This window comes from Musca autumnalis, unplaced genomic scaffold (assembly GCF_047663935.1).
Source record: "Musca autumnalis isolate F117 unplaced genomic scaffold, ASM4766393v1 scaffold_1, whole genome shotgun sequence".
Taxonomy (NCBI): domain Eukaryota; kingdom Metazoa; phylum Arthropoda; class Insecta; order Diptera; family Muscidae; genus Musca; species Musca autumnalis.
Window position 1 is genome coordinate 288,919,774 of NW_027411644.1, and position 18,631 is coordinate 288,938,404.

The 18,631-nt window shown below is 37.7% G+C and overlaps 1 protein-coding gene across 27 annotated transcripts in view; it reads left to right on the plus strand.

Moving 5' to 3' along the window:
- twin (CCR4-NOT transcription complex subunit 6-like twin) overlaps nt 1-16,122 on the plus strand; it is a 325,240-nt gene extending 309,118 nt beyond the window's left edge. For 25 of the 27 annotated variants that reach the window (XM_073961556.1, XM_073961567.1, XM_073961559.1 and 22 more), the window contains 3 exons: nt 4,882-4,950; nt 13,915-14,227; nt 14,303-16,122. In XM_073961556.1, the coding sequence (XP_073817657.1) occupies nt 4,882-4,950; nt 13,915-14,227; nt 14,303-15,080 (1,160 nt within the window). In that variant the 3' untranslated portion in view covers nt 15,081-16,122. Of the gene's footprint in view, nt 1-3,907; nt 4,081-4,346; nt 4,788-4,881; nt 4,951-13,914; nt 14,228-14,302 lie in introns of those variants that run through there. The other 2 variants (XM_073961574.1, XM_073961575.1) reach the window with 2 other exon arrangements.
- The last annotated feature ends 2,509 nt before the right edge of the window (nt 16,123-18,631 follow it).

An 18,631-nucleotide genomic window follows, 5' to 3' on the forward strand; every position in this document is an offset into this window, starting at 1 on the left:
ATAGTTGAATTGTCGGCAACGATTAAGTCACTCACGTTTGGCAACGTTACGCTGGCTGATCCAAAGATGTCCGCAAGTTATTTTATTCGACAGTTTGTTCGGTACCCCCGGAGTGAGAGGGCGAAGAGAAGAGTACTACGTTGCTTTAGATTTATTCCTGCCGAGGATGAAACACCACAATGGATTATGTTGTCATCAGGAAATCTAAATCATCCAAAGCGCCCTGATGGATTCTCCATGGTAATGCTGAAACAGCTGTATGAGCCGGAAGTCGAGTATCTAAAGTTCTTAACCACCCTCATCGTTCCCGAAGTCTGGAAAATGGACACGGTGGTCGTATTACTGAAGCCAGCCAAGAATTTCGACCGTCCTTTTGACCGATTTCACTTTTGTCGCCCGTAGCTATTCAGTTGCCGATCATCGTTTCGTAAGCAGCACAGCACGACAACAGCATTGCACGCCATCTTCAGCATAGTAAAAAGCCGTTGATACTTTGATCAAGCACTTCACGCTGTTTGAGTACATTGAGCAGACTACCCGCAGGCTATGTTTGAAACTTTGGAAAATCAAAAAGTCCAAGTCCCGTAGAGTGGAACAGGGAGCTCCCCAAAGTAGGGTGATAACTCCGGTACTGTTTAACCTCTACCTCTTCTGTATTCCACCCCCTCCAGACGGCATTCCGATCGTAGCGTATGCGGATGCTTGTACAATCCTGTCGTCAGGTACCTTCGCTAATGTCATTTGTGAAAGGCTGAACTCCTATTTGATTGATCTTAACACCCTTTTCGGTGCGAGGAATATGCAAATATTTGCCACTAAATCTACGGGGCCACTCTGTTCACCACATGGGCACTGTAGAGGTGAGCACTGAGTTAATTGTTATGGTCGATGATAGCAGAATTCCGACCACAAACTATCCCAAGATTCTAGGGGTCACATTCGAATGCATGTTCATGTCGTTTGTCGACCGCGCATGCCACAGCTATGGCGCGACAAGCTTAGATGTAGGAACAAAATTCTCAAGTCCCTAGCCGGTAGCACTTGGGGTGCAGATAAAAAAAAAAACTTTGTTGACCACACATAATGTGATAGGTCGGTCGGTGGTAAGCTTTACGGCGCCAGTATGGTCGTCGAATATAAGTGCAACGCAATGAAAAAATATTCAAACCTGTTAGGATGCCGCCCTGAGAACTGCAACAGGGTGTCTCCTAATGTCTTCAGTGGACCATCTACATGAGGTGACAAAGATTCTTCCAGTATAGCAACACATTTACATGTTTTTTGCAGTACTTGCTCGGATGTTACCGTAAGAGCCATCCTAATAACAATGTGGTGGATAGGACCTCCGCATCCAGGCATACCGGAGGGATCTTCATGATCTAGAAAGAGAGTTCCAATCTGACAAGAGAGAACCCCTAGATCAGCAAGCCTATCAAGCAGGTTTAAATAGCATTCACACATTCGTGTTGATGCGGTCCTCTGAGAACATCCCCCATCTATCGCAGCTAAAGAGCGTTAGCTGTCACGACAAACCACAGTAGTTTCGGCTCAACTACGCTCGGGATGGTGCAGACGTTTAAATTCATATAGGACAAGCACCGACGACACCGTGCAAAACATCCGTCCAGCATGCGGCACAGGCCCGCACGACACGATGCACTTTTTCAACTGCCATTCCAAACCTAAATGCAAGCAGAAGAACGAAATGTTACAACAACAAAAATTCTCCTTTCCAATTTTTGCATTAAAGTCACCTAGTCACTAGTAAAATATATCTTTGGTTTGCTCGTCCTTGTCTTCGTTCTGTGCATGGGCACAGATAAGACTGATGTTGAAGAATTTAGCTTTCATCTGAATTGTTGGTAGTATTTCATCTTCAGAGTAAAACTAGAGACGAGTTCATATTACTCCGGCTAACTATAAATTCACAACCAAATTCGCGTCTGGTCTCATATAAGCTATGGTTTAATACGCCACCTTCAGGTATTGGTATTGGTTGTAAGGCTTTCTTGTATGGCAATGATGTTGGTATTGTACTTTCATAAAGTACTTTCGCCAGTGCGCGAACTGTACTATCTGTATTTAGATTCGTATAAAATGGTCCTTAAAACGTTTGCCGGGGTCGTCAACGTTTGGGGGTTTTGTTTCTCTTTTTTTTGTAGTAGTAGGCGTTTTTACAAGTTAACCTTAACCAAAACCCTTCTTTCTCATTCGAACTTTGGACCGACAATGGCGGAGTTATTGCCGAAACAAGCAATCGTAATTTCATCATGCTGTGATGAATCTGCGATCGATACGCCCGGAGCGCCTTAACTAAATTTAAATGAAAGGTGCTTACACGTGGAAAGTTTTTGCTGTTTCTGAAACTACAATATTCATAGATAAGAAAAACAAAAAAACTCGCCGGATTTTCATATAATTCGCGGTCCAAGTTCACATTTTTATTTATTCACGATTTTGCTTGGAAACCGCAAGCCCTATCGAAATGGTATTAAAGTGTTGTAGCAGTGAAAATTCTCTACAAGATTGTCCTTTATGATGTTTTCGTAGGTATTACCATTTTTGAGATATAGAAGTTCAAATTTTGACACTTTACTGAATTATCGTCTCCTTATAAAACAAGGTCATGACTGCAATTTCCCAACTTAAACGTATATATCGCAAAAATGGTACAACCTAAGAAAAAATTACGAAAACCAATGTTATATGAATTTTCAAAGCTATAAGGTTTTCTCTAGTCACATTTCGATAAGACTTACCGTTGTCAAGCAAATCGTGAAAACCTAACAAAAAAAATCTAAAAAGGTGACCTGAACTTCTATATCTCAAAAATGGTAAAATCTAGGAACAAATCATAACGGTCAATCCTCCGGAGAATTTTCACAGCTACAACATTATCCCCATTTCGATAGAACTTGCGGTTTCCAAGCAAAATCTCGAAAACCTAAAATAAACCTAAAGATTTGAACTTTGACCGCGATTTATTTAAAGATCCCTCCAGCGAATTTTTCTTGTTTTTGCATTTTTTCTCATCTATGAACATTTCTGTTTCAGAATCCTTGACAACTTCCCAGGTGTAAGCGGTTTTCATTCAAAGTTAGTTAAGGTGCACCCTGCATGACATTGTTTTATAGGGGGCCATACAGTCAGTACATTGTCTTAATTTGCACTATATCTCAAAAATGGTAAAAGGTACGAAAATGACCTTGGGGTCAATCTTGTAGAGAATTTTCACTGCTACAACATTAGCTTTAATCCCATTTCGATCGGCCTTGCGGTTTCCAAGCAAAATTGTGAAAACCAAAAAAAGCCCTAAAAATGTGAACTTTGACCGCGATTTATTTGAAAATCCCTCCGCCGATTTTTTGTTTTTTTTTTCCTCATCTATAAACATTGTAGTTTCAGAAACCGCAAAAACTTGCCAGGTGTAAGCACCTTTCATTTAAATTTAGTTAAGGCGCACCGTGTACGAGTAGTTAATATCGATTTGGACTAGTTCCTTGTAGCTGTCAAGGTTGCGACAAGCCTTAATGAGTTACCGCCAATTTCAAACCGCACTCTGTGAGCAATTTATTTTTCTCAGTGTATCAACAGGTCTGTGGGTAAAAACTGCAAAAACTTTGTTGCAGTAAAATCATGGAAATATAATAAACTTTTATTTTCCAATCGTGCTGTTGTTGTTATTGTTTATTGTCGCCGCCACAACTCTTTGAAATGACAAACCTCAATGTTTTTTTTTTCTGTTTCGTTTTGTTCCTATTTATGATTGGGTGATTTGTTTTAGTGCTGATTTGAGAGAGGAAAAAGGAGTCATACTTTGTTTTGTTTATTTTGCATATTTCAAAATCGACAGCTTAACAAGGCGCTTAGATGCTCCTAACATTGTCGGCAACATTTGAATCGCAGTAGTTATTAATTATTGCTTTCTGAGCCATGCGATTGTTGCTCTTTGTTTTGGCGGCATACTAAGCGCTGTGATTTGGTGTCACACGGAAGTTATTTGCCGGTGGTTGGTTACTTTCACTATTTGAAAACAGAAATAGCAGCAGTGCGTCATAAATGCACTGGGGCGCGATAATTGTATGTTCGTTGTTTGAGTTATCAATATTGGTACTATTTATAAATCTAAGGGGTTGGGTGAAAAGGAAAAGTTGGGATATTTTGTAGGACCTAGAGAGGGGTAATTTTAAAAATACATAGTTATTAAGAGTAAATTGAATGGAATTTGGATAAATAATATTTTAAAAACGCAGTGGTGTATGGTATAAATGCTAATGTGTTAGCATAATATTGTGAGAACTAATAAACATTTTTCATCTGATCAAGCCCAGCACTCTCCTGCTCGTATACACTCAACATTCATACCTACTATAAAACATGGTTTTACTCTTCACAATTAAAAAAAACCAAACAAAGCAAATCCATCACAAAGAAACTGAAACCAATTAAATCGTCCAAATAAATGGCAATACTTAACACGTTTCCGAAATTAAAACTAGTTTTGTTATTTTTCTCTAGTTTTGTTGATTCTCAAAACTACAAAACAAATCACAACGGAGAATCAGTAGCAAAATTGTTTTGGAATACGACTTAACTTTTATGGTTCATCTAAATGCATATCTAAATATATAATCTCCTCTACGCCACCATGCGATGATTAATGGAAACATTTCAAAATTGTCGTAAAACAATTTATTTTTTAAACTAGATTTATAAGAATTGTCGGAAGATACCAATCTTTATAAATACATGTTTGTGTTTTTATTTTGAAAACACTTAACGCTGAAGTAAACAAAACATTTATTTTTATATAAATTCTTAGTAAACGAGTTTTTATCGGCGAATAAATATTAATTTATTGTTGTTTTCTTTATTTTCTAGTTTCTGTAACACCACCACCTCAGAGGCCATGGATACCATTGGCGAAACCCAACAAGTCCAGACCGGCATGTAAGTATTTATCAAAGCTGTAATAAGATCTAGAAGTTAATGATGGGCAGACAACTACATATAAAAATTAGTTTTTAAATTTAAATTGATTAATGAATGGCCTCAAAAGTTGAACAAAGAAGTGTCGGGTTAATCATGTACATGGTTGTAGATATGGATTGATAACACTGGGGAACACAAATTAGTCACAGGGTTCTCCCACTATACTCTGTCTGTGTACTGTTGCCAAATTAAACACCAATCTGTATGTATGTCGGTGTAATTAGAGTGATTATTAAAATTATCCACAAATAAGTTCTAATTCTAGAATCTGACTACATTCATTGATATTAGAGAGCCTTCCATTATCCTTAGGAGACATTCATTGGGCCAACATAAATATGGTTCATCGAAATAACATTTTTTTTTTTGACCCCACCAATGTTTGGTCGAAATTAGTTTCAGACAATTGGATTCGATTTAGCCCTGTCTGTCCGTCTGTCTGACTAGTGCGAACTCTCAAAAGAATCAATCGATTTGATCTAAACATTGCACCTCGAAATATTTTGTCCAAACTTAGATAAAGTTTGAAGATCAATCTACTCCTGCGGGAACCTCGTCCACAAAAGTTATAAATGTTTGCTATAATGGTGTGAACGATAATTCTCGAATGGAGTAACCGATTTGGTACAAATTTCTGCATACACAGATCATTTGTTGCTTTACTTTCCCAATTTGGAATATTGTGTTTTTATACCCCCAGCCTTTAGGCTAATGAGGACGGTACCAAGGTGTATGATACAATCTCTTCGAAATGATCGTTTTAGGCCTCAATTATGTTTGGACGAAATCCGCTTCAATCCGATTTGAAGTGGATCTAGTCATATCCGTGTGTCTGGAGCGCGAGATAACTCTCGAACGGATCACCCATTGGATCATTGGGTCCAAATTTTGGATATCGTAATAACATGTCCAAATTTAGGTTATTTCCTCTCCTTCGAGTAACCCACACACCACATTTAAAAAAACAAGTTAAAAAGTATCAGTCGGCTTTGCCGACAGAGATATACCCTCAGCCTGTGCAAATTAAAACACTTTTTTCACAAAAAACTTATGTATTTAGGGGGTTTCAAAATTTTGGTCGTATGAACCGACAAAAATGTTGATTAGGATTAAGTTCAAAAATATTGCGGAAAAGGTACTTAAAGGACGGTCCATAGACCATGGGGTGCCATAGGGGGTTTTTACACCCTTCGGGCTGTTTTCTCAAGAAGTATGGACTTGCCCCTGAAACAACTTTTACCATCGTAATTGTGGCAGTGAATGTAAGTTGCTTCAACAAAAATCAAAGTGATTCAATAGCAGGTCTTAAAGTGAACTTATCCAAAATTTTTTGTGGGAGGTACGGGATCGAGTGGACAAATATAGTCCATATTCGAACCTTATCTATATCTGGTAGATATTATGAGAATGTGTAAAGTATGGACCAAATCGGTCACTCCCATTAAGAGTTATCGTGCGCACAATTTTTCCGAATATTTTTGAATTTTTGTGGGGTAGGTACCTGAAGGAGTGGACCGATATGGCTTATCTACGAACTTAAACTTAGTTTGGAAACAATATTACGAAGGCCAAATTTTGGCCGGAATCGGAATTTCCGTTCGAGAATTATCTTGCGCTTCCACCCATGAACATGGTGTCATAGGGTTTGTTTTTCAACTTTCAGGCTATTTTTTCAGGAAGTACGGACTTGCCCCTGAGGAAACTTGTACCTTCGTATAGGGGACAGTGAATACAAGAGGTTACAACAAAAACCAAGGCGATTCGAGAGCAGGTCCTAAACTGAACTTTTCCGAAATTTTGTGTGGGAGGTACACGAAGGAGTTTTCCGATTGAGTCCATATTGGAACCTCATCTAAGTCTGGTAGAAATTTCATAATGTGCAAAGTATGGACCAAATCGTTTACTTCCTTCAAGAGTTATCGTTCGCACAAATTTTCCGAACATTTTCGAACTTTTGTGGGGGAGGTGCCGGAAGGAGTGGACCGATATAATCCATCTTTGAACTTGAACTAAGTTTGGACAAAATATTACGAAAGCCAAATTTTGGACCGAATCGGCAGATCCGTTCGAGAGTTATCTTGCGCTCCAACCACTACACACAGTGTCATAGGGTTTTTTGTAACTTTCAGGCTATTTTCTCAGGAAGTATGGACTTGCCCTTAATGAAACTTACAGCGTCGTATAAAGGACAGCGAATACAACTTGCGTAAACAAAAATCAAAGAGATTCGAGACCAGGTCCTAAATCGAACTTTTCCGAAATTTTGTGTGGGAGGTACCCGAAGGAGTGGACCGATTGAGTCCATATTGGAACCTCATCTAAGTTTGGTAGAAATTACACGATGTGCAAAGTATGGACCAAATCGGTTATTCCCTACAAGAGTTATCGTGCGCACAAGTTTTGCGACCATTTTTGAACATTTGTGGGGGAGGTACCTGAAGGAGTGGACCTATATGGCCCATCTTCGAACTTAAATCGAATCTGGACAAAATATTTCGATACCCAAAATTTGAACCGAATCGATTAATCCGTTCAAGAGTTATCGTGCGCACCAGCCAGCCAGACAGACAGACGGACAGACAGACAGACGGACGGACATTGCTAGATCTACTCAAAATTGTCTGAAACGGATATCGTACAAACATACTTGGGGTCTAAAACCATTATTTCGATGAGGCAAATTTTTGGTCGTATCAAAGTGTAAATACCCTCTTTAGCCTAAAGGCTGAGGGTATAAAAATTGACACAAATGTAGTTTAGTAGCACATCTCGGTTCGTAATGATTTTTCTCTGCAGATTGTGCTCGCGGAACCTTTTACAACGGTACAATTTTTTTTCGGGGGCCAGTCAATACTTCCTGAGATAATGGCCCGAAAGCTCTATAAAAACCTGACGGTACCAACTAAAGTTATTGATGAGCACGATAACTTACGAATTGAGTATTCCATTTTGCCGAAACTTTGCACCTCGTAAAATTTCTTCAAACCGTACATAAAGTTCCAAGAAGGTCTACACCTTCGGGTACCTCCGTCACAAAAGTTCAAAATTTTCGCTTAAATACTTTGAAACATTTATAGAGGGTAGTCCTTGTGGTTCTGATTATAACGATATATATATTTTTCGTGCGTAAGTCCATGCTTCCGGTCAGTATTACCAAAAAGATCAAATAACCTACAGTGACCAATGGCTGGTTAGCAGCTCCAAGATGAACTATGTCGCTGCATTCCTTTAAGTACCTCCATTTCTTTAAACATTTGCATCAGGTCAAAATTTTCCAGCGACATTTTGAAGAGGTCATGCGAAAGGCTGTATTCTTGGCTGAAACCTCTTTTGGTACTAAACTTTTCGTAGAGGTTCTTTCCTATTTTAACGGAGGACCGGGTATCAGTTCAATTTATCTTACAAAGCCTTTCTGGAATACCAAATTCAGACATGGCATGGAACACCTTTCAATGTAAGGAGCTATCGAAGGCTGCTCTATAATACACAAAAAGTCGACAAAGTCTAGATCTGCATCTCTTGAGCCTTTTCCCTGATTCGCCGCAGGGTAACGTAGTTGGAGCACACACTCTTATCTCCTTTCTTGTGGACGGGACACAGGATGATCAGGTTCCAATTGTCGTACGTCGCACAGTGGTTCAGAATCGTTTTTCCTGGTCAAAATTCTGTAACTTTTGAACGGATAGAGATATTTTCATTTTAATTTTTTTTTTTTTTTTTTTTTGTTAGACAGGTAACACAATCGGCATTCAGACTCATTATAAGCGGTCAAATTCGGTTTGGTAGTTGCAGAGAAATTCAAGGTCAAAGTTCAACTTTTGAGTTTTATAACTATTTTTCATCAAAATATGGATTTTTTTTATTGAAGATGGTCAAACGCCAACAAATAAACAATAAAACTAACTAACTAACATTTTTACACATGTAATTTCAATAAATTGAAAAAAGTGTTAAACGGACCGAACGGGACGGGTACAAAAGTATATATGGGCTGAAGAGGAGACTCTCGGGTATCTTTCTGTGAAAACGGAACTTTGTTCCATGTTGTTCCACAAAAGTTCTAGTCCACTAAATCAGGAATTTCATAAAATTTAGTACCTGAGGAAAAATACAATAGCTCATATAGCTGTGTAAACGCTACGATCGATCGATTTTTAAAGGCCACAATCCATCCTACCTTACAAAAAAACAATGAACACAATATCTGTTACAGTTTCCGAGAAATAGCTACGTCTTTCTCCAGAAATTTGCAAAAATTACGTATATCCCAAAAATGGGGAAATATTCGCCTTTATGGCAATGTCGTGCTTTGGTATTGTTAAAGTTACGAAGTTTTTCGGCAATTCACACACACACGACCCGAAAGCAACGAAAGAGACACAAATGTTTTGATTTGTTTTTGTGTTGCGGCATACGTGCATACAACGTTACTAACACACTGTCAAAAGTTGCAATTTTTGAGAATTTTATGTGCCCTCTTCTTGGTCGGCTATGCTTTAGGGACACACCACGCCCACACCTTCCAATATTTTTACCTAATTTTTTCCTTAGTATCAGTATGTTTACTATCGAATCCCATATAGAAATTAAATATCTTTCACAAAACAAAATTTCGATTTTTGGCCAGGAAAATCGATACCTGAACCATTGTGCGTCGTACACGTTCTTCCTGTCAGATGGTGCTAACTAGCTGATGCATACACCTTATCAGCGTGTCTTCAGTCGGATTATTGCTGTGTTTACCTCATCTTGACCATCATACTATCCATCCCCTGGGATTGGATCTGTGGGTATACTCGTCGTCTTCGCTAGTAAAACATGCTCTTTCCATATTCTGAGTACACTATCTGTATCTGTATTTGTAACCAAATTACTTTGATCGTCACTACAGGAGGACATGTACCAAAGCCATAAATTTGATATTTCACTCTTTGGTAGTATTTTCAGACTTTATTCTGCGTCCTGAACATCTCGATTATTCACAATCCCTCTTTTTCCATTTCTCTCCTTTTCTTGTGAAAAAGATGTTTCTCCTCTCTTCTTTTCTCCCGATTCATTTTTCGTAAGCTATGGGTTGGTACTGAGTAATACACGCCGAAAAATATATGTTAGAAATATGTTTAGATCCATACAAATATTTGTTTGGGACTAGTCGTGCTTTGTTGTTGTTAACCAACGTAGCAAGCGAAGAGGAAAAGAAAAAAATTGTATTATTTACACTGTACAACACAAAAAATAATTACAAGATAATTCGACCAGATTATGAAAGAGGACCAAAAAAAAGAAGACACGTGTATCGGCGTTTTGAAAGTTTACGTCGGGAAGTAACCTAAATAGGCGTGGTAAGTTCCGGCCATTTCTACACGTTTTGAAATATTCGACATCAGATTCCTTGGAATCCTTACATTTTAGGTATAAAGTGTCTTTGGCAATATTACTGACAACAATGAAGGGTTTTTTTTTTTATGAAAAAAATAACCCTCATGCGAGTCACTAAAGGGGTCTTTTTGGTCCATTTTTTCAAAAACTATTAAAAACTCCTTTAAAATGTGATCGTATCAGATCAAAATATTCTACAAAATTATTTGCCATAAAATTTTACTATAGCTCCCCGAATACACCAAAACTCTAAATCGTACCTAAACGCCAGGAATCTGCCAAAAGTAAAATCACGTTTTAGGGTTAATGTTGTACTTTATCTGAGTTTATTAAGTTTTGTCCCACAAAACTTCATTCTAGATAGAAGACGTCAAAGACAAAAATAATCTCCATCAAATTTCAATATAAGTCACCGAATAAATAAAATATGTATTTGCAATATATATCAAGAAAATATATACATCAAATTTGCCAATAAAACATCCAAATATTTTTTGAATCAATTTGTTTTGTTCTTTTTTCGAGTTGATGCATGAAATTTAGTTTTAGACAAAAGATGTTAAAAGAAGAAATATTCTACACAAAATTTCACTGTAAGTACCGGAACAAACTAGATATATAAGAAAAATACTTTGTTCAGAAAATGACTTTACAAAATAAGATATTACAGGTAGATATTATTTGTTAAACTTTTAGACTCTTAATTAAAATTTATTCCATACTGAGTTAAAATCTCCTAAAATACCTCACTTTTTGGGGGTTGTGTCAAATGAAGAAGTGTTCCAAATCAAATTTCATTATGAGTCTCTGAACAAAAGAAATTTGTAGCTATAATATTTAAAATCTCCAGAAGCTTTCGCTTTTTATATATGATTTAGGACCATATTCTACCTTTTTTCACATTTTCGTTATCTGAGATCACAAAATATATTTTATTGAAGGTTTTTGATAATAAATTCTTTCAGAAGATTATGTGTGCTCGATCTAAACTGTTTTTGAAATATCTATGGTGAATATATATAGGGAAAATATTGATAACCCAGATCGGACTTTGAAAAATTACGTATTTTAGTACTATAAACTAAAATAACGTCATCAGGATAAGTCATAGGTTCCTCATATTGTAGGTGAAAATGGGAAGATGGTCTACGGCTATTGTCTAGTGAATATACATATGTCTGACATACGAGTCCTAACATCCATGGTTTTGGCATGGTCCTAAATACTCTAATGATGACAGCTACTCCTGCTCTGATAAAATTGCATTGTTGCCAGTAATATTGCCAAAGACACTTTATACCTAAAATGCTATGATTCCAAGGAATCTGATGTCGAATATTTCAAAATCTGTAGAAATTGGCGGAACTTGCCACGCCTATTTAGGTTACTTCCCGACGTAAACTTTCAAAACGCCGATACACGTGTCTATTTTTCGGTCCTCTTTCATAATCTGGTCGAATTATCTTGTAATTATTTTTTGTGTTGTACAGTGTATTTAATTAGAACGAGGAGTGTTTTCATTAAGCAATTGGAGTGGAATATGTTCCGGCTACAGATGTCCAACTTCCGTATTGTGTCTGTTCGTACTTTATTTACTACGTTTAATCAGGTAGCTACCTTTGGCGCAACATGGTGGTTATTGTTGTTGTAACAATATATTTGATTGTATTTGCGTTTTCTTGCTCTCTCTGGCTCTATCTCCAGGACTAGAAAAGTGGTTGTTTCGATGGGTTATAACCACAAAGCCCACATGAGTTAGTTGAGTAGGTTTGTGCGGACCTCTACCGTAGGCTGGGCAGATGTTCTGACCGCTGTGAATGCTATCCAAGCCTGCTTGATATGCTTGCTGGGTTTCCTTTGGAACTATCTCCTCATGCAGATGGTCCACTGAAAACTTGAGGATGCACCCTGTTTGAGTTTTTAGGGCGACGTTCTGAAAGGTTTGAATATTTTTCCACTGCACTGCACATATATTCGCGGACCAAATAGTGGTTCATACTTTCACAAATGACATCAGTGAATGCACCTGACGCCAATATTGCATACGTTATGATCTAAATGCCGACTGGAGGGGCGGATACAGGAGTGGTAGATGTTAAACACCTCGCCCACCTTGGGGAACTCCCTGTTTCACTCTACGGTGCTTGAACTTCTTGTTCCTGAATTCCACCTACAACTGGCGTCCACAAATATAATAGATTACACGGTGCACCTTAACTAACTTAATAAAAGCAAATGTAATTCATGGGAGTTAGTTTCCCCACTAAGGTACTTTTAATTTTCCTTCCACCGATTCGTAGAGAAAAATCCATTGGGATGACTTCTTTCGAAATAAGCATTTCCTAAAGTTTCTTCATATGACCAACGGACAAAAACGCGTCGCCCCTTAATATCTTTCCTTTCATTTTGTCTGTCCGTTTTGGTAAGTCAGTTTATCCAGTTACGTTAGGGAAGTATGTTATATCTGTCACACTTTCTGATAGGCCTTGCCGTCTCCAGGCCAACCCTGATATGCACCCACTTTCGACATCCATTGCATCTCACCGAAGTTTGAGTGTGGAGAATGCGGACGTTGCAAACCGAGCATATCCAAATTGGACCTGGGTTTTCCTCTGTCCCGGCACGCGCCAAAATAATTACGAGCAGGCCTATGTTATTCGCAACAGTGAAAAACGATACATATCCCAACAAATGTACACTGAGCTGACAACCGCCGACCAGAACTGAGGTTCCGGATGAATCCAGTTTGAAGATTGATTACATGCCCAGGGCAGCAACGTTTAACATGCATATGGTGATATAACTTCCAGGCATAGGTCCGATATGAATATGGACTAAATCGTTACACTCCTTCGTGTACCTCCCACACAAAATTTGTAGAAAGTACAGTTTAACATAACAGCTCGTCTCGGATCACTTTGAAATTTTTTGCAACAAGCTCTTCTAGCGTTACCTGTGAAGACGGCGCAATTTTTTTCGGGGGCACATCTATACTTCCTTAGATAATGACAAAGCTCCAAAAAGCCTGCTGATATCAACTAAACTGAGGGGTACGTAAGATAACCCTCGAAGCGAGAAACCGATTTCTTACAGACTCGAATTATGCCCGAATATTGACTACATCGGACCACTCTTTGGCCGAAAAACTCTTTTCTTTAGGCCCGAGGCTGAGGGTATAACTCTGTCGGAACAACTGACTTATACTTTCTTACTTGTTTTCTATTTTACTTTGTAAAATTAAGCTCACGAATTGATCGCACGTCTAGTATGATGCATGAATATTTTTCATCGGCTGTCATATTAACAATGTGGTCCTTGGACGTTTCTAAGAATTTGAAATCTGATGATGCTTATAACCTTAAGTTTTTATTTTACATACATATGTACGTAAATAGTTAACCAAGCCCTTGTATTGGTATTTTTTTCTTAAACATAATTTTCAAACATTTATTTACCTCCATATTTTTTCTTTCATTCGTTTCGAAATGAGATACCTCGGTTTACCTATTATTAAATAATTTGTTGTTTTTTTTTTTCTTGCAGGTTTATTCACTGTCATGTGTTACAATGTGCTGTGTGACAAATATGCCACCCGACAAATGTACGGCTATTGTCCATCGTGGGCTCTGAATTGGGAATATCGCAAAAAGGCCATTCTCGATGAGATACGTCATTATTCGGCGGATATTATTAGTTTGCAGGAAATCGAAACGGAACAATTCTATAACTTTTTCCTGCCCGAGCTGAAGAATGACGGCTATGAGGGTATCTTCTCGCCGAAATCCAGAGCCAAGACAATGTCCGAAGTGGAACGTAAATATGTGGATGGCTGCGCTATATTTTTTAGGACCTTAAAGTATGCTACAAAAATAGAGAAATTACAAATTCAATTTTTATACATTTTCTTTTCTCTGCCTTCTTTATCTTTCAGATTCTCTCTCATCAAAGAGCATTTGATTGAATTCAATCAATTGGCCATGGCTAATGCTGAAGGATCAGACAACATGTTGAATCGTGTTATGCCCAAGGACAATATTGGTCTGGCCGCTTTATTGAAGGTCAAAGATAATGCCTGGGATCCCGAATTGGATGTTACACAAACCTCGCAAGCCCTATTGGTGTGTACGGCCCACATCCATTGGGATCCCGAATTCTGTGATGTCAAACTGATCCAAACCATGATGCTGAGCAATGAATTGAAAACGATTATTGACGAGGCCAGTCACAGCTTTAGGCCTGGCCACAAAAATGACTTGAATAGTGTCCAGCTATTGTTATGCGGTGATTTCAATTCATTGCCCGATTCGGGTGTCGTCGAATTCTTGAGTAAGGGCCGTGTCAATATGGATCACAGCGATTTCAAGGATATGGGCTATAAATCCTGTCTGCAACGTTTGCTCTCGAATGACACCTCAGAATTTACGCATTCCTTTAAGTTGGCCTCGGCCTACAGTGAGGATATAATGCCCTATACAAACTATACATTTGATTTTAAGGGAATTATCGATTATATTTTCTATACAAAGACGGGCATGGTGCCGTTGGGCCTGCTGGGACCGATATCGAATGATTGGCTGCGTGAGAACAAAGTTGTTGGCTGTCCGCATCCACACATACCCTCCGATCATTTTCCACTGTTGGTGGAATTGGAACTGATGCATACGGCAAGTCAACAATTGCCACCAAATGGTTTGATTAGTCGGCGGTAGCAATAAAACTCAAACGGGAAGACAACGTTAACAGCCTTTAGTAATAGTAGCAAGATCAACAGCAACAACAACAAAAACAACTACAGCAACATTATCAACAAGAAGATAAATAACAACAACCACCAGAATAGCAGGGAGTACATTTTACAAAAACAACAACAACTACTACAGCAACAACAACAACCACATTTAATAGGAGAATTACAAAATGATTCTGGTAATCAAGTAAAAGCTGCCGTTGTCCATTTTATAGAAACTCATATCGCCGTCGCCTTTATCATTTTCTTCGTTAACGATGTTGTCGTTATTATCATCATCGTCGTCTTAGTCGTCGTCGTCGTTGCCGTCATCAACAACATTATACAAATAAAAACAAAAACAACAATAATATTATTATTATTAATAACAACCACCTTCAACACAAGGACCACAGGAACAATCTTTATAATACTACAACAACAACAACAACTGATGTCATGATCATAATGGAAAACCCACAACAACCACAACAAAAAAACATAATTTATTTTTTAAGTTTTAAAAATTTAAATAATACAAAGAAAACACAAAACTTAGCAATTTAAATTAAATTTTTTATGTTTCTTCTCCCATTCTCAACTAGACCTACTTACCTACTACCTACCTACCTCCTTTTCTACCACCTAGTCCCTGCCATTGTCCCTTTATTTGTCTTTCAAGCACAACTCTTTGCAATTAGTTTTCACATTATATTTTTTCTTATCTTATCTTTCCTTTCCATTTTCCTTTTGTTTAAATAGATTTATATTTATTGTCAATTGTAGCTATAATTTTAAGTCAAATATTCTCCTCACCCCCCCCAGCACGTTACGCTCCACAAAAACCTGCTCCTTTATTTTCTTGTATTGATTGCGCTATACTATGTTCCGGTTTACAACAAACAAAGAAAAAAAAACTGAACGATTAAAGAGATGTGTTTAGGTGTTATAAAACAAATTTTTAGGAAAAAAACAAACAAAACAACAAATAAATATTAAAAGTATAAAAAATAATTATATACAAATTCGGAATTTTTATTTAAAATTTTTTTTTTGTTGCAGGCAAAAAAAGTTAGGTTATGTTAATGACTTGATTTAAAAATTCATAGTGACAACTTTTATAAACGTTAATTAAGGACTAAATTAACTTCAGTCTTAATATGTATATTTGCTGAACTGACCTACAATTTTAAATATTCAATTTAGACACAAGACCAGTAGTGCGATTCTCTAACACATTTTTGGAGTTACCGACAAAAATGCTTTTTATTTTTATTTATTTATTTATTATATTAACATGTAGTAAATACAATGTTAATAAGAGATAGCATTGGCTACTATGGCCATCAGCTAACTGATGCTTCTAATTTCGGTAATTATATCCAATAAAAAATAGTCGTAAAGTTCTACCGATAGCAACAGTGTTGTCAACTTTTATTTGAACGTTTACTTCAAAATTTTGCGTTTTAAAGTTACCGATTTTTGTCGGTAACTCAAAAAATGAGTTAGAGAATCCTACTACAGACCCCTATATCATTAACCTACGAGATGAATTAATGTTTCCTTTTTCAATATCAAAATTTGTTACCGTAACGAATAAGATTTAATTACACAGTACAACAAAATTGAGCTTAAGATTTGGTGGTTCCTTTTTGGGTGGAAAGTCCTCAATGAATATACATATATATTCCACACAATTTTCATACCCTCGCACTATGGGCCGAATGACAGGTTTTTGAGGCAACAAGTCGCTGGAAGCATATGGACCTTTCAAATTTCTTTCCGATGTTTATAATGGGCATAAAAATACATCTGCAAAATTTGGTAGGAATCGGTTCAGAAAGATATAGATATAGATTTCATTATTATCCGATTTTGTATTTAACCTGCACAAAGGTCACAATTTGCATCCGATCGCTTTGACATTTGATATGGTAAATCCTGTTCAATCTAGAATCATGTCTGCCATGATGTTCAAAATAGAACACCTCTGAAATGGCTGGACCGAATTTTATGAAATTTTGTTTGTAGATTCCTTAGGTCTGAGAATAGATCGTAAGGCAGTTTTTATACCGAACAAGTAAAAAAGTATCAGTCGGCTTTGCCGACAGAGATATACCCTCAGCTAATGTGAAATGAAACGTTCAACTACGGGCCATTTTAGAAGTTAAACTAAATTTTGACAACATATATGGAGAACCAAAGTTTGGACCAAATTGGTTGACCAATTCAAGTGATATCGTCCTGGCATTTTAGTGACATTTTATTGGGGGAGAAGTACCGGAACTTGTGGTCCGGTATTGCACCACGAAACTAAGTTTGGATAAAATATGACGAAGACCAAATGTTGGACCGAATCGGTTGAACTGTTCGAGAGTTATCGTGGCATAGGGTTTTTAACACATTTCGGGCTGTTTTCCCAAAAAATATGGACTTGCCCCTGAAATTAATTTTACCGTCGTAATGGAGGTAGCGAATGCAAATCTCTTCAACAATCAAAGTGATTCGAGAGCAGGTCTTAAAGTGAACTTATCCGAAATTTTGTGTGAGAGGTACCAGAAGGAGTAGACAAATATAGTCCATATTCGGACCTGATCTATATCTGGTAGATATATTACGATGTGCAAAGTATAGATTACATCGGTCACTCCCTTCAAGAGTTATCGTGCGCAAAATTTTTCCGAACATTTTTGAAGTTTTGTGGAAGAGGTACCTGAAGGAGTGGACCGATATAGCCCGTCTTAAACTATGTTTTGATAAAATATTACGAAGGCCAAATTTTGGACCGAATCGACAGATCCGTTCGAGAGTTATCTTGCGCTCCAACCACTACACAAGGTGTCATAGAGGCTTTTTGCACCTTTCCGGTCATTTGCTCAGGAAGTATGGACTTGCCCCTGATGAAACTTGTACCGTCGTATGGGGGGAAGTGAATACAAGTTGTTGCAACAAAAATCAAAGCGATTCGAGAGCAGGTCCTAAACTGAACTTATCCGAAATTTTGTGTGGGAGGTACCCGATGGAGTGGACCGATTGAGTCCATATTGGAACCTCATTTAAGTCTGGTAGAAATTTCACGATGTACAAAGTATGGGCCAAATTGGTTACTCCCTCTTCAAGAGTTATCATGCGCACAAATTTTCCGAACATTTTCGAACATTTGTGGGGGAGGTACCGGAAGGAGGAAGTTTGGGGAAAATATTACGAATGCCAAATTTTGGACCAAATCGGTTCATCCGTTCGAGAGTTATCGTGCGCACCAGCCAGACAGACGGACGGACATGGCTAAATCAACTCCAAATTGTCTGAAACACATTTCGTCCAAACATACTTGGGGTCTAAAATCATTATTTCGATGAGGCACATTTTGCCCGTATGAAAGTGTATATACCCTCGTTAGCATAAATGCTGAGGGTATAAAAAATGAGGGAGCGAAGGACCTCCCACCTAACGGGTTTTAGACAAACACGAAATCTCTGAGATTATTAGACTTGTTTGAATACAATACAATAGTTATAGTGACATCTTTCATCG